Source organism: Oncorhynchus mykiss, chromosome 14 (genome assembly GCF_057628025.1).
Source record: "Oncorhynchus mykiss isolate SJ-2025 chromosome 14, ASM5762802v1, whole genome shotgun sequence".
Classification (NCBI taxonomy): Eukaryota; Metazoa; Chordata; class Actinopteri; order Salmoniformes; family Salmonidae; genus Oncorhynchus; species Oncorhynchus mykiss.
Genome location: NC_143035.1, coordinates 10,229,496 through 10,254,453, shown reverse-complemented (window position 1 = coordinate 10,254,453; position 24,958 = coordinate 10,229,496). Strand labels below are relative to the sequence as shown.

Below are 24,958 nucleotides of genomic sequence, written 5' to 3'. Positions count from 1 at the left end.
ATTCAAATGTGTGGTCTTTACCCTCATGAGATATCCATAAACGGGCCGGGAATCGCAGTCCATACTTCACACTTGGATGGTCCCGAAGTACTCGTTTGGCCTGTCCGAAAGCTGCGCGCTGCCTGGAAACAGTGGGGGAGTAGTCCTGGTAGATGGAGAAGCTCTGTCCTTGAAAGCTCAGTGGTATTGCGGGCTCGTCGGAGGATCTCCATCTTCTCATGAAAAAAGTGCACTCGAAGAATTATGTCACGGGGCCTCTCCCCATCCCGGGGCTTTGGGCGCAGCGACCGGTGGGCTCGATCAATCAGGGGCTTTTCATCTAAGGCAAGAACATCCTTCAGCAGCCCTGAAACGAAATCCGTGGCGCGATGCATTTCCGCGGACTCTGGGACTGATACAAGTCTCAGATTATTGCGGCGAGAGAATCCCTCTAAACTCACACAGCTCTCCCTCACCTTTTTCAAATCCGCAGCTAGGCGTTTAACTTCAGTCTCCAGGGATGTAGTTAAATCGGAGACAGTAGTAGCGGAGGCCTCCAGTGCTGCAATCGTTGTAGTGTGTTGTAGTGTGTGACGCAGTTGTTGTTTTGAGTAATGTAATTGCCGGCACAGTCTCGTTCCGCAGGATGGTTAAATCTGCTTTTAAAGTATCAGAAACCTCCTGTATTCTGGCCTCAATCGTAGCAGCCACCTGTGTTTTAATTTCAACTATCTCAGAGCGTAGTAGCCTGATGGCCTCGAGAATGTTCATTTCAGCGCCGCCAGGCCAAGCCGCGCCCCCGGGTAAAGTGTGCGTCCCCGGGCCCTCAGACTCAGGAGAGGGCGATGATGAGAGCGGGTCTTGTAGGCCGGGTTTTCTCAAAGTCATGCTCTTGGCCTTATGTTTGGTCGACATGCTGACATTCGGAAGCAAAGTAGTCTTGGTTTTTACGGAAAGGGATCACCAAATGAATATTTGAAAATAAATACGGTTCTGCTGCAGAATTCACATAAACTTTAAGAATACCACGGGAGCAAACGGAAAACACGTCAGTCACACATGGCGTCCCCTACCATCGACCCTCGTTTCACTTTCTGATCATTACCCTTTAGCGAAGCAGGAGAGCTGGCCCATAGAAGTTGCATTGAGCTGGGGAGGTTATGCAGTGTGTGACTGAGTAAAACAACTCTCCCCGTCCATACAACTGTTCTGTAGGCTATAGGGGGACGTCGACCCTCCTCAGCACCAGCTACAGCTAACCACAGATTTCTATCTGTTCACTCCCACTTCAGTAGGTGAGTGAGGTTTGTTGATATAGTATTTATTCAGAGGTCCTGACACTCCTCAGTGAGAGAGGTGTTTTAAATGTGAAGGAGGAGACGACAACCTTTTGATATGTACTGTTTAAGTACCTCTCCTCCCACACCGCCCATACAACAACAGCATGTGATAGAGCACCACTTCTTCTGTGTTCTAGTCGTGAGCCTGTGGTTAGATTCAGTCTTTTATTGGTATTTCATTTCTACATTTTGTTTGATTCCTTTGATTTGGCTTCTGTGTGTACTGTAGAGTGCAAACAGAGTTATGCGCAGTACTTTTTCTGAATGGCTGTGCGTGTGTGTGTGTGTGTGTGTGTGTATCGGGTTGCACTTAGCACTGATATACAGTACCATACACTCTCCTCGCACTCTGCCACAGTGAATGAGAGGAGGAGGAGAGGAGGAGGGGGCGAGGGGGGACACAGCCGATGGCGAGAGCCACCAGATGATAGCCGTTAGTGAGTTCTGCTCTCCCGGGCCCGGTCCAGACCTCAGGATGGGCACAGCAAATCCATCCATCCTCATGACCTACTGAGAGGTGGATTCATCAACACATTTGTTTGGCCACAAATAGACGTTCTACATTGATTTTCTCGCTCGCTCTCTTTTTGCCATGGTATATTTTCAAGATGGCTTCCAGCCTCTGCCTTACATGAATTTTGACTTCCATTAGAAGTAGAAAAAAGTGGTGGTTTCTGAGGTGAAATAAAGGACTGTTTTGAAAATGTAAGCTATTTGTTATAGTATTTGTTAGTATTTGACAACCAGACAGCATCTTTTAGAGACTTGATGGCACCTAAACCCCTTTCAGTCATCCACTAAAACCACGTCGGCAACCTCATTGTGACTTTAATATCAGCAGCATATGATTTGGGCGTATGATATCCAAATATATAGATGACACTTTATTGTCTGACTTTATTGAGTGACTGACTATGGGCTGGTTTCTCGGACAACACCGATTTAGCCAGGTCCTGGCCTTAAAAGCGGTTTCAATGGAGATTTTATATTGAGCACGCTTTTCTAGTCCATTATTAGGCTTAATCTGACATCAGGAAACTCTCCCTTTGTGTAATATATACACAATCCTATTGTTGCATGCTGTCAGAGGTTTCTCATTAGGAGCAGAGGAATCAGAGTGACTCCCAGAGTGGCTCCCAGGACGCCAACCTTCCTATGTCTTCCTGGAAACGGAGATTAAGCCACAATCCAATTCAGCTGGTATTCATGTCATGTCTTTACCACAAGGTTGCTCTGGGACACAGAAAGGCAGATGGTAGTAGAAAACTAAAAGGATGTTGCATTTAGTGCTTTTTGACGCACTGAACTAAATATTGATGCACGTATTGGCTTGACAGTCTCACACGCACACACACACACACACACACACACACACACACACACACACACACACACACACACACACACACTGTTCTCACGCATACACACACACACACTACTGTTCTCACACATACAGACACACACACACACACACACACACACACACCTGTTCTCACACATACAGACACACGTGACTTATCAAGTAGGTCAAGCTTTGACATTTGATCAATACTCAATAGAGAGAGACAGAGATACAGAGAGAGCGAGGGAGAGAAACAGAGAGAGAGAGAGAGAGTGAGAGAGACAGAGAGAGCAAACGAGAGAGAGAGACAGAGAGAGCGAACGAGAGAGAGAGAGAGACAGAGAGAGCGAGACAGAGAGAAAGACAGGGAAAGAGAAAGGGAAAGAGACAGAGAGAGAGAGAGAGACAGAGAGAGAGACAGAGAGAGAGAGAGACAGAGAGAGAGACAGAGAGAGAGAGACAGAGAGAGACAGAGAGAGAGAGAGAGAGAGAGAGAGAGAGAGAGAGACAGAGAGACAGAGAGAGAGACAGGGAAAGAGAAAGTGAAAGAGACAGAGAGAGAGAGAGAGAGAGAGAGAGAGGGAAAGGGAAAGAGACAGAGACAGAGAGAGAGACAGAGAGAGAGACAAAGAGAGAGATTGAGACAGGTAGAGAGACAGGGAAAGAGACAAGGAAAGAGAGAGAGAGAGAGACAGGGAAAGAGAGCGAGACAGAGAGAGAGACAGACAGAGAGACAGAGACAGAGGGAGAGAGACAGAGAGACAGACAGAGAGAGAGACACAGACAGTGAGAGCGAGAGAGAGAGAGGGAGAGAGAGAGGGAGAGAGAGAGAGAGAGAGAGAGAGAGAGAGAGAGAGAGAGAGACAGACAGACAGACAGACAGACAGACAGACAGACAGACAGACAGACAGACAGACAGACAGACAGACAGACAGACAGACAGACAGACAGACAGACAGACAGACAGACAGACAGACAGACAGACAGACAGACAGAGAGAGGTTCTGCTCACTCTATCCTTAGTCTCTCTCACTACAGTATTTCTCGTCTCAATAAAGATTAGTCAAAGCTTGTTGTTTTTTACTTATTTCTTCAGATATTCATAAAAACCTTCGATCTGTGGCTAGCAGCTTAGCGCTGCACTTCAGTCCTTCTCTGTTCTGCCCTTTCATTGCTCTCTCACAGCCCTCTCTAATGCGCACCCACACAGCTGTGCACAGTGTCACTCACGCTCTTCCATTGTGGATTCTTGTGTGGGCGCGCACGTGTGTGTGTGTTTGACGACGGTCGTTTCAGGAAGCGTGCTCACTCGGAGGAAGAGGCGGGGTTGTAAACAGAAACACCACCCAGGGCCTCTTTGATGGGCCGTGACTCACAGAGGTGTGAGGGGTGGAGTGTAATTGTGTGTGGGTGCAGGCATGATTGTGAGTGGTTATGAGTGTGTAAGTGTGTGTGGTGTGTGTGTGTGTGTGTGTGTGTGTGTGTGTGTGTGTGGGCATTGATGTGTGAGTGCGTCCTTATGAGAGAGGGTAAGGGGCGCCCTACAGGTTCCGCCTGGGGTGTATGTGGTGTTCATGGCTTCAGGGCCAGCAGCGGAGTGGGAGCATGTTATAGCTGTACAGTAGGATAGTCACACAATGTGTTACTGTTACAGTGGTTGACCCTGGGTTTATTTTACACCCCACGTTCTGTATTGTTCAGTTCGGGGCGGCAGGGTAGCCTAGTGGTTAGAGCGTTGGACTAGTAACCGGAAGGTTGCAAGTTCAAACCCCCGAGCTGACAAGGTACAAATCTGTCGTTCTGCCCCTGAACAGGCAGTTAACCCACTGTTCCCAGGCCGTCATTGAAAATAAGAATTTGTTCTTAACTGACTTGCCTGGTTAAATAAAGGTAAAATAAAAAAAAAATTGTTCAGTTGACGTTATGATTAAACGAGTGCAGTTGGCTCTGACACCTGTGGTGACCTCTATCCTTCAAACTTAACAAAGCAGAGTGGGAGGCTGAGGGTGTGGGCCACGCTGTAATCAAAGCAGCTCACCCTCTGTTTGCTCTCTCTTGATGAGCAAATGTAACGACATGGCCGAACCCCTCTGACTGAGAGAGTCCCTCTAGATTCATAGTCTTATATGAATATGCAGTGTAGATTGACTTAAATGAATCACTTCTCTGTGGAAAAGCGTGTGCACTGCCCATGACCATTTTGTGTAATCGGCAGCATTAGTGGGAATGGTTTGGTCCTGTCCACTGCATCATACGGCCTCTGTGGTAATGGAATGAGGCTGGGGACGTTTCAGCACACACTGTCCCTAGCCATAGGAAAACACGAGCAGGCATTCCTTTTTTAAAGGACATTTGTTATGTTCTTTGGTGTTTATATTAGAGATGGCAGTTGTGTACAACAATGACTATTACTTTCCTCTGACTTGATAGTCGTTGATATTCAAACAGTGATGGATATTCACGTTCAGTGACTGAGCTGTGAATATCCATAAAAAGATGTATTCTCTCCCAAAGGATCTCATACAGTAGTTAGCTTGTGCTCCTAATTCTGACGGCATTCACAACTTAAAGGAGGAATATGATGTGTTTTGAGGGTTACTTCAAGTCGTTTCTACACTTTTCCGGTGATGAATCTCCTGACTAGAGTTAGGGAGGATTGGTACCGGGAGATCATGTGACTCCTGGGAGCTACTTTACTCCTATTGGATAGAGTTGTGGAGAGAGAGGGAGAAACAGAGGATCAAAGACCCAGAATAAAATATGCAAGCTCATTCGCTCTCTGCTTCAAAGAAAACCTCAAGTTCACCTCAGCTCACTGTCGCCAAGGTGACCCAACACAACCAAAATAAAACTACGCAAAAATCATGAGACATCGCCAAACTATAAATATTGCATCCCGACAGGCAATGGCATTCAACCACTTGTATTTCCACAATGAGCACAAGCTATTTTAGTAATGTGTACCTGCGGCTACAGACCTAACTCTTTGCTTAATTTTGATTCTAATTTGAGAGATTAACGATTTCTAGCCAGATCATGCAAAATGCTTGACTCCCTTCCTGTTTGATGGATAAGAACTATTGACTTGAGTAAATTGTCCAAATTGCGAGCCACCACTTGTAAATTGCTCATGCCCACTCCCCAGGTGTTCCACTGGCCCCTGTCAACTATCATTTTTATTGCTGCTGATGAGATCCTGAAAGTTTTCTGGAAGATTATTGGCTCTCTCTCAAAGCAAGATGAGACAAGCCCCCCCCCCCCCCCCCCCCCCCATCTTACCTGGGTTAGTGGAGCTCAACCCATTGCAGATGAGATGAGAGAGGGAGAGAAAAAGCAGAGTGCATTAGTACATGTGCTAGTGAGCAGTGTGAAGTTGGACCCTGGACTACAGCATGAAGTGACCGGCACCCGGCAGTGCAGGCTGTCTGTGAAGAGGGTGAGTGTTCTTCACGAGGGCCACTTCACAACACTCTCACTTCTCACAGATAGAGAGGGAAAGAGGAGGGGTGGGGAGTCCACTGTGCACTGAGAGATCCCTTATCAGGGCCTCAAAAGAGCAATACGATCTTCAAGATACAATTTATAAAACTGGTTGATTGGACAGTCCATTTATAAAATAGGAAACAATTAATTTGTCATATTTTACATTTTTTTTAGATGTTACAGAAGGATCTGAGCAAGATGGAAGTTTTTTCCCCCCAACTGCTTGTCTCTGGAGCATGGAAAGAGGTCAGGTTTCAGAACAGGTGCATTAACACTCCTCAGTGTCTTTTGTCTACCCAAAACACAGGGAAAGTTTCAACTCTGGCTTTTCTCTTCTGCTGTTTTAGTGCTGACCAGTCATGAAACCAGCATCTTGGGTTGAGGATTTAGGTGGAAGTAGTTGGCGGTGGTCTCCACTAAGACAAAGGCATATAGGCCTAGTTTCTGGAGAAAAATAGGATAGTGGCGATCAATTGGTGTGCTAATGGACCCGCGAGTCACTTTACAGTGTACTGTGGTTTATTAGGATCCCCATTAGCCGACGCCAATGACGACAGCTACTCTTACTGGGGTTCGACAGGTGCTCAACAAAAGAGACACTCGTTAGCTGTAGCTATTAACTAAAGTCAACCTCTATGTTGTCTTCAGTTTAGTCTGGGTGCCCTTGTTCAGAGTCGAGCTAAATGCTGGTGTAAAGACTAATTATTGCTCACCTTTGAAATGCTTTTCTGTATGGCAGAGCAGCCTCTTTGTGTGAGCCATGGACACTACCTCCTCGTTTTATCTAAGTCCTTCTAAAAAGACCGAAAAGTGTTTGTGTCCCCCTTTATTTCTCACTGCAGTGAGTTGGTCCCACAGGAGAGGAGAGAGGGGCCTTATTCATGTGTTTGTGCGTTTGTGTGCACATGTGCGTGCGTGCCTGTATGTGTGTGTGTGTTCCTTGAGTGTGTGCACATGCGCGTGTCGGCAGGTGTGCGTATCGAGCTCTCCGGTTGGAGGGTTAGCTGGTAGGAGGCGGGTGAGAGTGTGCTCATTGGCAACAGAACCAGAAAACATGTTGACAGTTCTATACAGTTGAGGTCGGAAGTTTATATACACTTAGGTTGGAGTCATTAAAACTTGTTTTTCAACCTCTCCACAAACTTCTTGTTAACAAACTACTGTTTTGGTAAGTCGGTTAGGACATTTACTTTGTGCATGACACAAGTAATTTTTCCAACAATTGTTTACAGACAGATTATTTCACTTATAATTCCCTGTATCACAATTCCAGTGGGTCAGAAGTTTACATACACTAAGTTGACTGTGCATTTAAACAGCTTGGAAAATTCCAGAAAATGATGTCATGGCTTTAGAAGCTTCTGATAGGCTAATTGACATCATTTGAGTCAATTGGAGGTGTACCTGTGGATGTATTTCAAGGCCTACCTTCAAAGTGCCTCTTTCCTTGACATCATGGAAAAATCAAAAGAAATCAGCCAAGGCCTCATAAAATAATTGTAGACCTCCACAAGTCTGGTTCATCCTTGGGAGCAATTTCCAAATGCCTGAAGGTACCAGGTTCATCTGTACAAACAATAGTACGCAAGTATAAACACCATGGGACCACGCAGCCATCATACCGCTCAGGAAGGAGACGCATTCTGTCTCCTAGAGGTGAACGTACTTTGGTGCAAAAAGTGTAAATCAATCCCAGAACAACAGCAAAGGACCTTGTGAAGATGCTGGAGGAAACAGGTACAAAAGTATCTATATCCACAGTAAAATAAGTCCTATATCGACATAACCTGAAAGGCCACTCAGCAAGGAAGAATCCACTGCTCCATAACCGCCATAAAAAAAGCCAAACTGCACATGGGGACAAAGATCGTACTTTTTGGAGAAATGTGGTCTGATGAAACAGAAATATAACTGTTTGGCCATAATGACAATTGTTATGTTTGGAGGAAAAAGGGGGAGGCTTGCAAGCCGAAGAACACCATCCCAACCGTGAAGCACGGGGGTGGCAGCATCATGTTGTGGGGGTGCTTTGCTGCAGGAGGGACTGGTGCACACAAAATAGATGACATCATGAGGGAGGAAAATTATGTGCATATACTGAAGCAACATCTCAAGACATCAGTCAGGAAGTTAAAGCTTGGTTGCAAATGGGTCTTCCAAATGGACAATGACCCCAAGCATACTTCCAAAGTTATGGCTTAAGGACAACAAAGTCAAGGTATTGGAGTGGCCATCACAAAGCCCTGACCTCAATCCTATAGAACATTTGTGGGCAGAACTGAAAAGGCATGTGCGAGCAAGGAGGCCTACAAACCTGACTCAGTTACACCAGTTCTATCAGGAGGAATGGGCCAAAATTCACCCAACTTGTTGTGAAAGGCTACCTGAAACGTTTGACCCAAGTTAAACAATTTAAAGGCAATGCTACCAAATACTAATTGAGTGTATGTAAACTTCTGACCCACTGAGAATGTGACGAAATAAATAAAAGCTGAAATAAATCATTCTCTCTACTATTATTCTGACATTTCACATTCTTAAAATAAAGTGTGAATCCTAACTGACCTAAAACAGGGAATTTTTACTCGGATTAAATGTCAGAAATTGTGAAAAACTGAGTTGAAATGTTTTTGGCTAAGGTGTATGTAAACCTCCGACTTCAACTGTATATATTTCATTCATGTTTTACTTTTAATAGCTGAGCAGAGAGAGAGAGGAGAGAAGATGAGACTTTATCACTGAGCCAGTACACCACAGAGGACTTTTGGATGTCAGCCTAAAATCATAACACGGGATGACAATAGATTATAATGACTTCGCCCAGACTTAATTTAGACTCAGTTTTCTCTAGGGGGGAAGTAGCTCGTGAGGCTGGCTGTGTAGAGCAGGTGGATCAGTAGGCCTCTCCTGTCTGTACAAGTGGATATATGCAGTTTAAGAGATGAATGGAGGATGGTGACTAAGGCAGTCACGTGGAGGAGAAGACAAATGGGGTGTAGTCATCTTGCCCAGGTCATTTACAATGTGTCTGATCCTATAGACATGTACTCGTGGACATCAGACAGGCCTACAGCAGTCCACTGAAAACAAAACACAGTTGATGCCATCATTTTCTCATAGAATTCATCATCTGCACTGTAATAATATCGTCTCTGCATGTGTTGATTTCATGAAAACATTCCGGGACCACCACACTCTGCTTGGATGGTCTGGGATCTGCGCATGCCGTTGCATTTGCTTGCCTTCCCTTAAAAAGGGCGCTGTCTGGTTGGGGTCAATAGCACGCCAGTCTGACCTTAGATCTGCTGGTATTGACCTTGCAGATGGTAGACTGCAGTCTGCGCGCATGCCTTGCTTTACCCAACCTCTCACACTCTAGAATGATTTAAGAATGACCTTGGGACACGCAGTGATAACGTTTGGCTTCCATTTGTCTCTATCTATCCCCGTACTCCTCCTCCTCTCTTTCCCTCCCTCCCTCTCTTGGTGTTACTTTAGGGGTACATTTTTTAAGTTGTTTAGTGAGCTTGCTGTTCTCTTTCTCTTTCTGTCTCTCTTCCTGTCTCTTCCTCTCTCTTCCTCTGTTGTAAAAGACTGTGTTGTGTTACAATAATTCTCTAGTGGTTGCTGATGTGATGTTGTTGCTGTCTTCTCTTATGCCTTTTGTTTCTTCCCTGCGTTGTTCTTCTGCCTGTGTTGTGGTGAGCGCTCCCCTAACCTCAGTTCATTCTGTTGTGGCACCACCGCAGTCCAGGATGACGCTGCTCCCGGTACCCAGGAGTACATTATGTTGCGGCAGGATTCCGTCCATTCATCGGCGGATTTAAGGAGCAAAGGGTCCCCCTTTCGTGCTAAGTGTCACGAAATCTTCTGCTGCCCGCTGAAGCAAGTGGTCAACAAAGAGAGCTCAGAGCCTGAAGGTTTGTCCGCACCCCCCCAACCCCCCTGGTTTGTATCTGTTGCCTTTTTTGTTGCCTTTTCCCCTCTCTATCACTCTCTTATATTCTGTCTGAACTGGTAGTTCTCCCCTCCTCCTCAAAACAAAGTTTCCTTTCATTCCTGTCCTATTTTTTAAAAGTATCTGTCCTGTGCGTGCTCTCACTTATAGTGCGTGTCTGTGTGTGCGTGTGTGTGTGTGTCTTATGCTTGCCTGTGGAGCACAGCCCACCCAAACCCCCTCCAAACATCAGACTTGGGTCATTGTCACCCAGGGGCACATGCTCCAGCCAAAATAAATAAATAATAAAACCCCCTGAAGGGTTATAGAATGACGCATCTGCTGTCCACAATACTTTAGCGTTTCTATTTCAACCACAAGGCTTCGTAAAATAAGAAGCTTGCAACTTGTGCTACAGTCCTATCCCTCTGTCTGTATAGCATATTCACATTAGGGTCATAGTAAGATAACGCTAGTGCGGTATTGGCATGTGCCCCACCTATTAAGTAACTATCCGACTCCCCCCTGCCCAAGATCCCCCACCTCTCTTTCTCCTTCTCCCCATCTCTCCTCCCGCTCGCTGCCCCTCCCCCTTTCTCTACCTGTCCTCCTCTTCCCCCTTCTCTCCTCTCCGTCCTCCCCCTCTCCTCTCCCCTACTCTCTCCTCTCTCTCTGACCCCCTTCTCTCCTCTCCCCTACTCTCTCCTCTCTCTCTCTACCCCCTTCTCTCCTCTCCATCCTCCCCCTCTCCCCTACTCTCTCCTCTCTCTCTCTACCCCTTCTCTCCTCTCCTTCCTCCCCCCCTCCTCTCCCCTACTCTCCTCTCTCTCTCTACCCCCTTCTCTCCTCTCCATCCTCCCTCTCTCCTCTCTCTCTCTACCCCCTTCTCTCCTCTCCGTCCTACCCCTCTCCCCTACTCTCCTCTCTCTCTCTACCCCCTTCTCTCCGTCCTCCCCCTCTCCCCTACTCTCTCCTCTCTCTCTCTACCCCCTTCTCTCCTCTCCGTTCTCCCCCTCTCCCCTACTCTCTCCTCTCTCTCTCTACCCCCTTCTCTCCTCTCCATCCTCCCCCTCTCCTCTTCCCCCTTCTCTCCTCTCCGTCCTCCCCCTCTCCCCTAATCTCTCCTCTCTCTCTACCCCCTTCTCTCCTCTCCGTCCTCCCCCTCTCCTCTTCCCCCTTCTCTCCTCTCCGTCCTCCCCCTCTCCCCTACTCTCTCCTCTCTCTCTACACCCTTCCCTCCTCTCCGTCCTCCCCCTCTCCTCTTCCCCCTTCTCTCCTCTCCGTCCTCCCCCTCTCCCCTACTCTCCTCTCTCTCTCTACCCCCTTCTCTCCTCTCCATCCTCCCCCTCTCCTCTCCCCTACTCTCTCCTCTCTTTCTACCCCCTTCTCTCCTCTCCATCCTCCCCCTCTCCTCTTCCCCCTTCTCTCCTCTCTGTCCTCCCCCTCTCCCCTACTCTCTCCTCTCTCTCTACCCCCTTCTCTCCTCTCCGTCCTCCCCCTCTCCTCTTCCCCCTTCTCTCCTCTCCGTCCTCCCCCTCTCCCCTACTCTCTCCTCTCTCTCTACCCCCTTCTCTCCTCTCCGTCCTCCCCCTCTCCTCTTCCCCCTTCTCTCCTCTCCGTCCTCCCCCTCTCCCCTACTCTCCTCTCTCTCTCTACCCCCTTCTCTCCTCTCCATCCTCCCTCTCTCCTCTCTCTCTCTACCCCCTTCTCTCCTCTCCGTCCTACCCCTCTCCCCTACTCTCCTCTCTCTCTACCCCCTTCTCTCCGTCCTCCCCCTCTCCCCTACTCTCTCCTCTCTCTACCCCCTTCTCTCCTCTCCATTCTCCCCCTCTCCCCTACTCTCTCCTCTCTCTTTACCCCCTTCTCTCCTCTCCATCCTCCCCCTCTCCTCTTCCCCCTTCTCTCCTCTCCGTCCTCCCCCTCTCCCCTACTCTCTCCTCTCTTTCTACCCCCTTCTCTCCTCTCCGTCCTCCCCCTCTCCTCTTCCCCCTTCTCGCCTCTCCGTCCTCCCCCTCTCCCCTACTCTCCTCTCTCTCTCTACCCCCTTCCCTGGCGCTTGCAGACGCATGATGGTTTGGTTTGCCTGTGTATAGTCATGCTCATTGGGGAGAGGGGTAGACACCGTACAGTAACGTTAGTGTGCTCTTAACACCTGCATGCCGAGGCATTGTGCATGTATGCTTAATACTAGGGGTTGATTGTCTATTGCCCAAGGCTTGTGCCACGTTCATCAGTAGAGTACTAAGATTGCAAAATATGAAGGTGCCTTCCTTTTCAGACTTCCAGACAGCTTGGTAAGCAAGATGATTCCCTGTGGGTTATAGTACATTTGCAGTGTAAGCTGGTTTGTCATGTGGTCTCACAGCTACATGATATCATCAGGTAACAATCCCCTGTTGAATCAGATGAGTGGGCTGCTCTTCAACATGGAGAGGGAGAGACAGAGAGAGAGAGAGGGGGAGAGAGAGGGGGAGAGAGAGAGAGAATGAAGAACGAAGAACTACAGATCTATTATTCAGTTTGGCTGCAACTCCACTGTGGCGTGACTGAATTTACAAAGGAAGGAGGGGAGAGAGACTGCTGCCTTATGTAACATATTAGCTGGGGTGTCATTAACATTTAATAGACTGATGTGATGTGGTTCCGTGGTCCGTGGCGGTGCTATGGCCCTATGTTCAGTACAAAGAACCCTCCCAGGCATTACCCTAACACCAGTGGTGTAAATTACTTAAATAACAATAATACTTGAAAGTACTACTTCATAAGTAGCTTTTTGGGGTATCTGTACTTTACTTTAGTATTAATATTTTTGACAACTTTTTCTTCACTGCATTCCTAAAGAAAAGTATGTACTTTTTACTCCATACATTTTCCGTAATACAACAAAGTACTCATTACATTTTGAATGCTTAGCATGACAGAAAAATTGTCATATTCCCGCACTTATCAAGAGAACATCCCTGATCATCCCTACTGCCTCTGATCTGGTGGACTCACTAAACACACATGCTTCATTTGTAAATGTGTTGGAGCATGCCCCCTGGCTCTTCTTAATTTAAAAAAAAAACAAGAAAATTATGCTGTCTGGTTTGCTTTATATACGGAAATTGAAATTATATATACTTTTACTTTTGAGACTTAAGTATATTTTAGCAATTACATTTACTTTTGATACAGTACTTAAGTATATTTAAAACCAAATACTTTAAGACTTTTACTTGAGTCATTTTCAATGAAGGTATCTTTACTTTTACTCAAGTTTGACAATTGGGTACTTTTTCCACCCCTGCCTAACACACAGCAGTCTAACACACAGCTGCCTCTCTCAGGAACACTGTCTGGACATACAGTACTGGAGTGGTACTACATAATTAGCAAAAAGGGTTCCATATAGTATCAGAAAGGGTTATTTGGCTTGTAAGGATAGCAGACCCCTTTGGGGTACTATATAGAATCCCCTTTTAAAGGTTCTATAAAGAACCATGCTCTGAAGGTTCTATATACAGTAGAATGTTTATGATGCTATAATGAACCATTTTCTGAACTGCAAATAACCATTTAAGGGTTCTAAGGGTTCTTTGAGTGATCATGGTTCCACCTTCGGAAAGTATTCAGACCCCTTGACATTTTCCAAATTTTGTTACGTTGCAGCCTTATTCTAAAATGGCTAAAATTATTTTTTCCCCCTCAGCAATCTATACTAAATAGCCCATAATGAAAGTATTCAGTATTCAGGCCCTTTGCTATTAGACTTGAATTTGAGCTCAGGTGCATCCTGTTTCCATTGATCATCCTTGAGATGTTTCTATAAGTCCACTTGTGGTAAATTAAATTGATTGGACGTGTTTTTGAAGGGCACACACCTGTCTATATAATGTTCCACAGTTGACAGTGCATGTCAGAGAAAAAACCAAGCCATGAGGTCAAAGGAATTGTCCGTAGAGCTCAGAGACAGGATTGTGTCGAGGCACAGATTTGGGGAAGGGTACCAAAAAATGTCTGCAACATTGAAGGTCCCCAAGAAAATGGAAGATGTTTGGAACCACCAAGAATCTTCCCAGAGCTGGCCGCCCAGCCAAACTGAGCAATCCGGGGAGAAGGGCCTGGGTGAGGCAGGTGACCAAGAAGATGATGGTCACTCTGACAGAGCTCCAGAGTTCCTCTGTGGAGATGGGAGAACCTTCCAGAAAAACAACCATCTCTGCAGCACTTCACCAATCAGGCCTTTATGGTAGATTGGCCAGACGGAAGTGTCTCATTAAAAGGCACATGACAGCCCGCTTGGAGTTTGCCAAAAGGCACCTAAAGACTCTCAGACCATGAGAAACAAGAGTTTCTGGTCTGATGAACGCAAGATTGAATTCTTTGGCCTGAATGCCAAGCGTCACTTCTGGAGGAAACCTGGCACCATCCCTACAGTGAAGCATGGTGGTGGCAGCATCATGCTGTGGGTACGTTTTTCAGCGGCAGGGACTGGGAGACTAGTCAGGATGGAGGCAAAGATGATCAGAGCAAAGTACAGAGAGATCCTTGATGAAAAGCTGCTCCAGAGCATTTCAGGACAAGTCTTTAAATGTCCTTGAGTGGCCCATCCAGAGCTTGAACTTAAACCAGAGATCAAACATCTCTGGAGAGACCTAAAAATATTCTACTGGTCAAAAATTTGAGAACACCTACTCATTCAACGGTTTTTCTTTATTTTTGCTATTTTCTACATTGTAGAAAAATACTGAAGACATCAAAACTATGAAATAACATGCATGGAATCATGTAGTCACCAAAAAAGTGTTAAACAAATCCAAATATATTTTATATTTGAGATTCTTCAAATAGCCACCCCAAAAGCCCACTGCTTTGCACACTCTTGGCATTTTCTCAACCAGCTTCATGAGGTAGTCACCTGGAATGCATTTCAATAAACAGGTGTTCCTTCTTAAAAGTAAATTAGTGGAATTTTTTGATTTGTTAAACACTTTTTTGGTTACTACATGATTCCATATGTGTTATTTCATAGTTTTGATGTCTTCACCGTTATTGTACAATGTAGAAAATAGTAAAAATAAAGAAAAACCCTGGAATGAGTAGGTGAAGCTATACAGAGACACTCTCAATCCAACCTGACAGACCTTGAGAGGATCTGCAGAGAAGAATGGGAGAATCTTCCCAAATACAGGTGTGCCAAGCTTGTAGCGTCATACCCAAGAAGACTCGATGCTGTAATCGCTGAAAAAGGTGCTTCAACAAAGTACTGAGTAAAGGGTCTGAATACTTATGTAAATGACATATTTCAGTTTTTTGTTTTTTTCTAAATTGGCAAAAACTTTCTATAAACCTGTTTTGGCTTTGTCATTATGGGGTAATAGTGTGTTGATTAATGAGGGGGAAAAACGATATAATCAATTTTAAAATAAGGCCGTAACGTAACAAAATGTGGAAAAAGTTAAGGGGTAGAACCATCACCCTTATAAAAGAACCCTTGAAGAACCCTCTCTTGAAGTAACTCTGTGTGTAGTATTTCCAGTGGTACCGGAACAGGGTCTGTCCTTCAGAGAGATGATAAACTCAATATACAGTAGGATCACTGTTTGCTGCCAACAAAGACTGAGCTTCAATAACACATCATGACAACAGTGAGCGAACTGAACGTCTTTTCCAGCTCCAGTTGTACATTTGGATGTTTGTAATTGCTCTCCTTTAACTGACTATGGAGAACACATGGAAGGGGGAAATGTGTAATGTACTGCAGATGTGAGGTTACAGGAAATTATAGGGGACACTCGGTTGTTCTTAAATATCTGCCGCACTCACATCAGGACACGTTCTGCTGCACTCCCCTCAGTACTATCTCTGCTGCACTCCCCTCAATACTATCTCTTCTGCACTCCCCTCAGTACTATCTCTGCTGCACTCCCCTCAGTACTATCTCTGCTGCACTCCCTTCAGTACTATCTCTTCTGCACTCCCTTCAGTACTATCTCTGCTGCACTCCCCTCAGGACTCTAGCTCTGCTGCACTCCCCTCAGTACTATCTCTGCTGGACTCCCCTCAGTACTACCTCGGCTGCACTCCCCTCTATACTATCTCTGCTGCACTCCCCACAGTACTATCTCTGCTGCACTCCCCGCAGTACTATCTCTGCTGCACTCCCCTCAGTACTATCTCTGCTGCACTCCCCTCAGTACTATCTCTGCCACACTCCCCTCAGTACTATCTCTGCTGCACTCCCCTCAGTACTATCTCTGATGCACTCCCCTCAGTACTATCTCTGCTGCACTCCCCTCAGTACTATCTCTGCTGGACTCCCCTCAGTACTATCTCTGCTGCACTCCCCTCTATACTATCTGTTCTGCACTCCCCTCAGTGCTATCTCTGCTGGACTCCCCTCAGTACTATCTCTGCTGCACTCCCCTCAGTACTATCTCTGCTGCACTCCACTCAGTACTATCTCTGCTGCACACCCCTCAGTACTATCTCTGCTGCACTCCCCTCAGTACTATCTCTGCTGCACTCCCCTCAGTACTATCTCTGCTGCACTCCCCTCAGTACTATCTCTGCTGCACTCAAATCAGTACTATTTCTGCCACCCTCATGTCAGTATTCTTTCTGCCACCCTCACATCAGTACTATCGCTCTGCTGCACTCACATCAGTACTATCTCTGCTGCACTCCCCTCAGTACTCTCGCTCTGCCGCACTCACATCAGACCTCTCGCTCTGCCGCACTCACATCAGTACTATCTCTGCTGCACTCCCCTCACTACTATCTCTGCCACACTCCCCCCAGTACTATCGCTGCTGCACTCCCATCAGTACTCTTTCTGCCGCCCTCATATCAGTATTCTTTCTACCACCCTGACATCAGTACTCTCGCTCTGCTGCACTCACATCAGTACTATCTCTGCTGCACTCCCCTCAGTACTATCGCTACTGCACTCCCCTCAGTACTCTCGCTCTGCCGTCCTCCCTTCAGTACTCTTTCTGCCGCCCTCATATCAGTATTCTTTCTGCCACCCTGACATCAGTACTCTCGCTCTGCTGCACTCACATCAGTACTATCTCTGCTGCACTCCCCTCAGTACTATCTCTGCTTCACTCCCCTCAGTACTCTCGCTCTGCCATCCTCACATCAGTACTATCTCTGCCGCACTCCCCTCAGTACTCTCGCTCTGCTGCACTCCCCTCAGTACTATCTCTGCTGCACTCCCATCAGTACTCTTTCTGCCACCCTCATATCAGTATTCTTTCTGCCACCCTCACATCAGTACCATCTCTGCTGCACTCCACGCAGTACTATCTCTGCTGCACTCCCCTCAGTACTCTCGCTCTGCCGTCCTCACATCAGTACTCTCGCTCTGCCGTCCTCACATCAGTACTATCGCTCTGCTGCACTCACATCAGTACTATCTCTGCTGCACTCCCCTCAGTACTATCTCTGCTACACTCCCCTCAGTACTCTCGCTCTGCTGTCCTCACATCAGTACTCTCGCTCTGCCGTCCTCCCCTCAGTACTCTCGCTCTGCCGTCCTCACATCAGTACTATCGCTCTGCTGCACTCACATCAGTACTATCTCTGCTGCACTCCCCTCAGTACTCTCGCTCTGCCGTCCTCACATCAGTACTCTCGCTCTGCCGTCCTCACATCAGTACTATCGCTCTGCTGCACTCACATCAGTACTATCTCTGCTGCACTCCCCTCAGTACTATCTCTGCTACACTCCCCTCAGTACTCTCGCTCTGCTCCACTCCCCTCAGTACTCTCGCTCTGCTGCACTCACATCAGTACTCTCTGCTGCACTCCCTTCAGTACTATGTCTGCTGCACTTACCTCAGTACTATCTCTACCTAATCCCACTGTTATCCCCATCACAACGCTGTATTACACACACTTACTTCACAGAACAACACATCAGTAGCCTGTATCACATCTGCTGCACTATCAGACTCTATCAGACTCACCAAGGGCATGAGATCAGAGGGATATAGAGTACCCACAGGGTCAGGTAGGGAGGCAGCCACTCTTCCCTAGCCCCAGTCCCCTAGACCCCTCGGCCATAAAGCCCTCGTCGACACAGCCTGTCTGTCAAGCTGTCTGTTTCTCTGTCTCCTATCTCCTTTCTTTCATTATAACCCCCTACTTCTCTCTCTCTCTCTCTCTCTCTCTCTCTCTCTCTCTCTCTCTCTCTCTCTCTCATCTCCTTTTCCCCGTCCTATGTTCTCTTTACCTCTCTCCATCTCTCCCTCTATTTCTCTCGCTGTTTCTCCACTCTAGATGAAAAGTTGTGCCCAGGGGGCTGATCTGTGTACACATCCCATCCATATTTCAGTGGTTTGTGTTGATCCTCCCCAACTCCACACTAAAGTCAATACCAGGGATCCCCAGCTGGCGGCTCGCGGGTGCTTTTATTTGGCCCCCCATGTTTTCTGAGCAAAAAAATGAATCAATCAGCTCCAAGTGATTTAAAAAAATGTTTTAATCTGTTCCCAAGTATTCCCACGCATTATAAAGAGACACGTGATTGTATACAAATGTAAGCAGGCTTTGAAATGATTGTTTTAGTCAAATATTAGATCCGTTTGGGCTTCTTGAGGTCAATTTGCAGTCTACTAATTATTTGTGATGATGCTCCAGACCATCTGCTCAATTAAAAATTGTCCCACGGCTGCATCTAGTTGATGATCCCTGCCCTATACAGACCCAAACCGGGCCCCTCTATTTACCGGCTATACTATAGAATGTATGGAGCACTCAGCAGGCTGCGCAAAGAAGCCAGTAATCATGACGAGTCCATGTCATAACTCTGTCACTGTGTTCTATTGCCCTTGTCACTGCCGTGTCGTCCTCCTTTTCCCCATGAATCACCTCTTCCAGTCGTTGTGTCCCTCTGGGTTGAGGTTTGAACAGTTCCCCCCTTTTTTAATGTGACCAACGAGGTGAATATTGTTTCTGTGTCTGTAGAGTACAGAGCGGTATGTGTTAGGGAGGCAGCATTTGGCGCAACACCCCCCCCCCCCCCCCGTACTGCTTTACATTCAGACATACTCTGGCCTGTCAGTTACTGTCAGTGTCTTATTGACAAACTAAGCTGTCAGTGGAGCACTGAGCCGTGGAGGTGGAGATGGAGACACGACAAGAGCTAACACGCTCATCTATTTCCTTCACCAGCCCCCCACCCAGCTATCCAAATGTGTAATGCGTTACTGCCATTCGCAAGACTGACGACGTGCAGTAATTGCATTTCAGGAGGACAGTGTGTGAGCGTGTCATAACTGCGTATCCCACCATGCCTTTCCCTGTGTCCCGTTCGTTCCCCAGCTTCAATGTTGACGAGAGCCAAACAAAAAGGGCCCTTGAAGCACGAGCACACACACTCCGACAACACTGCGTGTTAATACTCTTTCTCGCTCTCTGCGAAAGCAGCTATTTGTGTGTGGAGCATGAATAAATGATGTTTATGATAGTGTGTGTTTGGGCCCTGCAGAGGAGGCAGGCTGTGCTGTGGTGGAGGCAGCCAGCTAACATTTTCTCAATGTCACATCAACGCTGACTTAATAAGGGGGCTGACATGCACTGTGACTGGGATATTACATGATCTCCTCAATGCACTTACAAGAGGATAAGGAGGTAGTGTGAGGGTCAAGGTGAGCACACAGTGTGTATGCATCCTCTGTGCTGTGTGTGTGTGTGTGTGTGTGTGTGTGTGTGTGTGTGTGTGTGTGTGTGCGTGTGACTTGGTCCAAGCACACCAAGATAGTCGTGAAGAGGGCATGATAAAACTTATTCCCCCTCAGGAGACTGAAAAGATTTGGCAATGGTTCTCAGATCCTCAAAAGGTTCTACAGCTGCACCATCGAGAGCATCCTGGTTGCATCACTGCCTGGCATGGCAACTGCTCATCCTCCGACCACAAGGCACTACAGAGGGTAGTGCGTACAGCCCAGTACTTCACTGGGGCCAAGCTTCCTGCCACTCAGGACCTCTATACCAGGCGGTGTCAGAAGAAGGTCCTAAAAATTGTCAAAGACTACAGCCACCCTAGTCATAGACTGTTCTCTCTTCTAGCGCAAGGCAAGCGGTACTGGAGCGCCAAGTCTATGTCCAAGAGGCTTCTAAACAGCTTCTGCCCCCAACCCATAAGACTACTGAACAGAACATCTAATCAAATGACTACCCAGACTACTTGCATTGCCCCCCCCCCTCCCTTTAGACTGCTGCTACTCTTTGTTATTATCTATACATAAGACACTTTAATAACTCTATCCACATGTACACTACCGATCAGTTTTGGGTCACTTAGAAATGTCCTTGTTTTTTTAAAGAAAATCACATTTTCTGCCCATTAAAATAACATAAAATTAAATACAGTGTAGACATTGTTAATGTTGTTAATGACTATTGTAGCTGAAAATGGCAGATGTTTTTATAGAATATCTACACTGGCGTACAGAGGCCTTTTATCAGCAACCATCACTCCTCTGTTCCAATGGAACGTTGTGTTAGCTAATCCAAGTTTATCATTTTAAAAGGCTAATTGATCATTAGAAAACCCTTTTGCAATTATGCTAGCACAGCTAAGGTGGGGCTTTTCCGAGCAAAGACTTATAAATGACCTGGAGCCAGTGCGTTTGACGACGAATATGAAGCGAGGGCCAGCCAACGAGAGCCTACAGGTCGCAGTGGTGGGTAGTATATGGGGCTGTGGTGACAAAATGGATGGCACTGTGATAGACCACATCTAATTTGCTGAGTAGAGTGTTGGGGGCTATTTTGTAAATTACATCACCGAAGTCAAGGATCGGTAGGATAGTCAGTTTTACGAGGCTATGTTTAGCAGCATGAGTGAAGGGGGCTTTGTTGCGAAATAGGAAGCTGATTCTAGATTTAATTTTGGATTGGAGATGCTTAATGTGAGTATGGACTGAGAGTTTACCGTCTAACCAGACACCTAGGTATTTGTAGTTGTCCACATAATCTAAGTCAGAACTGTCGGGCTGGTAGGTGCGGGCAGCGATCGGTTGAAAAGCATGCATTTAGTTTTACTAACATTTGAGAACAGTTTACAACATTAATAATGTCAACACTGTATTTCTGATCAATTTGATGTTTTTTTAACAGATTTTTTTTTCTTTTTTTTCTGTCAAAAACAAGGACATTTCTACGTGACCCCAAACTTTTGAACGGCAGTGTATAATATTACCTCCATAACCCCGACTAACCGGTGTCCACTCACATTGACTCTGTACCGGTACCCACTGTATATAGCCTCGCTATTGTTATTTTACTGCTGCTCTTTAATTATTTGTTACTTTATTTCTGATTTTTGTAGGTATTTTTCTTCAAACTGCGTTGTTGGTTAAGGGCTTGTAAGTAAGCATTTCACTGTAAGGTCTACCTGTTGTATTCGGCGCATGTGACAAATAAAATTGTATTTGATTTGATTTAAACTTTGTGATCTAATCAGCACCCTTCACACTGATTCCCAGCACTACTGTAACAGTCATGTGTGTAGTGTAGTTTGCATGCCTGACTGCTACCTTCTAAGATCGTGCTTACTCTCTATGGCAGTAACACACACAAACACCGAAACACACACAGATTATCTCACACTTCCATAACATCGACTTAAACATTTTTACAGCACCTCTGGGCAGCAATCTCCAAGGACGAGTATAAAAATCCTGAAATTGTGTAAGACAACCATAACAACAACAACATCAACCAGTGAGTACCGCTGCAGGGCCCAGGGAGGAAGTGAAGTGGAGTCAAGTCACCTGGGCCATTAGCTTCCATCATGTGCTGTTTAATTAGCACTTCACTCCCATTCTGCCCATCCTCTCCCCTCCCCTCCGCTCCTCTCCCCCTCTCTCGTTCTCCGCCAGACAGACTGCTGATGAGTGAAGGAACAAATGACTGGAACTCTTCACTGAGAGATCTTCGGATCCTTTGAGTGACTGAGGCTCCACAGCTTGTCATTGGGATGGAACGAGATGGAGGGAGGGAGAGAGAAGGATGTCTGGCAGTGACTGGAGCGGCTCTGTAGACAGATTGATGTGTTTGTTGGTATTTGTGGATCGATAGGCAAAGCATCTTAATGTTCTTTTTGTTGTTGCTCATGGATCAATGGGTTTTACCGTGGGACCTTTTCCGGCTCTCTCTCTTTCTCCTCCAACCCCCCTCCCCGGAGCACACTTTATGTTCCCATCCTTACACTTGTGAATTGCAATCGGGTGTGTCAAAGCCAGGCTTGAACAAAAAACCTGCACACACTGCAGCCCTCGAGGACCCGAGTTGTAGTTGCCCAACCCTGCCCTAGAGAGACAACCGAGGGTGTACTTACTTCCAAACACCAGCCTCGGTCACATCTCGTTCCCCTGCGCTCAGATCCCACAATTTCCTGTGGCCCCCCCTCTCAATGCAGGCGCCGATACACTGATTCAGAACACGCTCCCATGATCCTCTCTGCTGTCTGACCCAGATCTGTACCCCAACCGCCCTCCATTAAACCCTGAGGAGACGCATGACATCCTTAACAAGGTACAGCTAGCCTGCCAATTCCCTTTGGGTAGGAACACTGTTGAGCTTGGGAGTGCAATCCTGTAAAAAAAAAAGTGTTCCCCTACAAAGGTGCCATTGTTCCCTATGGTGGAGTGACAGCCAGGAGGGTGTAGGTTTTCCTCCCAAGTGTAAACATGTTTTAAGCTCTTTAAGCGACACGGTGATGCAAAATGCAGAGCCAGCGTGTTGTTAAAGGCCTAGTGGAGAGGCTGCTGACAGCTGAGGCGTGCACACACACTCCCCGAGGAGCACACGCACACACACTCCCCGAGGAACACACACACACACACCCCGAGGAACACACGCACAGCACGACTGACGAGAGGTCCCCATGAAATATGTCAGGTCTCGCTCCCGTAAATCTTCAGCTGTGAACACTAGATGTCAAGTCACTGACAATGACAACTTTTTCTCAAGTTTGATCTCTTCGCCACGTAGACTGACACATGTATCATGTCAGGCACATACAGTATAGACGTGGTGAATAAATTGGATCCAATCCCATGAATGGGATGATGTATACCGAGTGTACTAAACATTAGGGTCACCTTCCTAATATTGAGTTGCACTCCCCTTTGCTCTCAGAACATTCTCAATTCATCGGGGCATGGACTCAACAAAGTGTCGAAACTGTTCCACTGGCCCATGTTGACTCCAACCAAATTCACATAGAAATGTGAGTTATAGATCTGTCTTTCTCTTTTAAATGCAAGTCTAATTAGCGGTAGATCTGTTTCATGTGAGATATTTTATGCTTCCCGTTCTTAAGTTTAGTATTTGTGTCTTTTACTTTCGGTTTTGTGCACCAGCTTAGATGGTACAATGATTCTCTACACTCTACATTGCTTGTTTTGTCACATAAACTGAAATTAGGCAAACCATTAGAATTTTAGCAACCAGGAAATGGCGGAGTGATTTTTGCATATTGCATCTTTAATCTCTGTGTCATGATGGTGACACAACTAGTCCACTTGGCCTACTGCATCCCAACCACTAAGGTATGATAAGAACTGGAGACCGTGCTCAAGATGTCCGACCATTGTTTTCAAGGTAATCTATATCCTGGTTGCATCTGGTTTATATGGACCAACATCACATGTGCACTAGTACAGAGAGCAGCGAAGACGTCATCACGTCATCCAAAAACATTGCAGACATTGGATGAATACATAATGTTAATATCTTCGGCTGTGAGTGATGGAAACAAAATCGGCCTCAGCAAATATTATTTGAATAATTCAATGGATGTTTTGTGCTAAAAGGTGATGACTAAAGTGGCTTATTTGAATTATTATTTTTAAAATCTCACTTCTCCGTGGCCATCTATGGAAATTGTATTTTTGGGTGGGGCGTCAGTTAAACTGCAGTACAGAAGCAAAACTGTAGGAGCGGTCGAAACCGTGTTTCTAGACCAGAACCCTGACCCCTTGATCCAAACCAGCTGTTGATAGAGAGAGACAGGGCACTGAGTGGTTGGCTTGTTGCCAGCTCTGCACCACAGACATCCAGTTCCCTTTAAACCACTATACACAGTGTCACTGTTGTGTTCTCTTAGGAGACTATACGCTGCCTCCACCCCCTGTGTACACGCCCCATGAGAGACAGTTAAAAGCTTTGTGTATGTATTAAACTGTGAGAGACAAAAAAAAAAACGACTCACGCTCTGTTTCACTTGTTGTCATTTCATCAGAGCATTGGTCTCCAGTACGGTGCTGTGTCAGGCTGCTATTTGAGTCATCTGACAGGCCTGTCCCACTTCAACCTGTGGAAAAGTCATTTCACTCTGACTGTCCCGGCATTGATCAATAACCAGACTCTCAACAGATCCATTTAAAAGTAATTTGTGCTGTTGTCTCGCCTCTGTCACTTTTTTCCCTGGCTCGCTCAGCAATATGCTCTCATTTCCTGTCAAATGTTTACAAGAAAAGCAATATCTTGCTTTTCCCGAATTCTTTTTCCGGCTTTTAGTGGATATGCTGCTGTGTGGAAGTCCTCATGAGAATGGGCTGTGTGCCATTCAACATTTATATGCGTCTTATTTTCATATTTACCTGAGCATTTTTCACATTTTCATATCTCGAGTCTTCTAAATGAAGATTAAGGGATTGCAATGTGCCTTCCTCTTCTGGCCATGTGCCCCCTTCCCCCTGGATCTCTCTGTAGGCTGGGTAGACAAGACCTCAGTTTAGCTCCTTCACTGGCAAAGAGAGACAAACAGAGAGGCAAGCCTGGCTGGCTTTGACTGGGCTGGTGCGATAGTTAACACACAGAGACAGTGGGAGTGAGATGGGCGTCATTTGGGTGAGATATGGGTTATGTAAGGCC

The 24,958-nt window shown here is 46.4% G+C and overlaps 1 protein-coding gene across 2 annotated transcripts in view; it reads left to right on the top strand.

Annotated features, from left to right (window-relative positions):
• LOC110488756 (fibroblast growth factor 13) overlaps window positions 1-24,958 on the top strand; it is a 197,447-nt gene that overhangs the window by 84,987 nt on the left and 87,502 nt on the right. The window contains exon 3 of one of the 2 annotated variants that reach the window (XM_036942897.2): window positions 9,894-10,064. The exons of the other annotated variant lie outside the window; for it this stretch is intronic. Coding sequence (XP_036798792.1) covers window positions 9,894-10,064 — 171 coding nt within the window. The remainder of the gene's footprint in view (window positions 1-9,893; window positions 10,065-24,958) is intronic. 2 annotated transcript variants of the gene reach the window in all.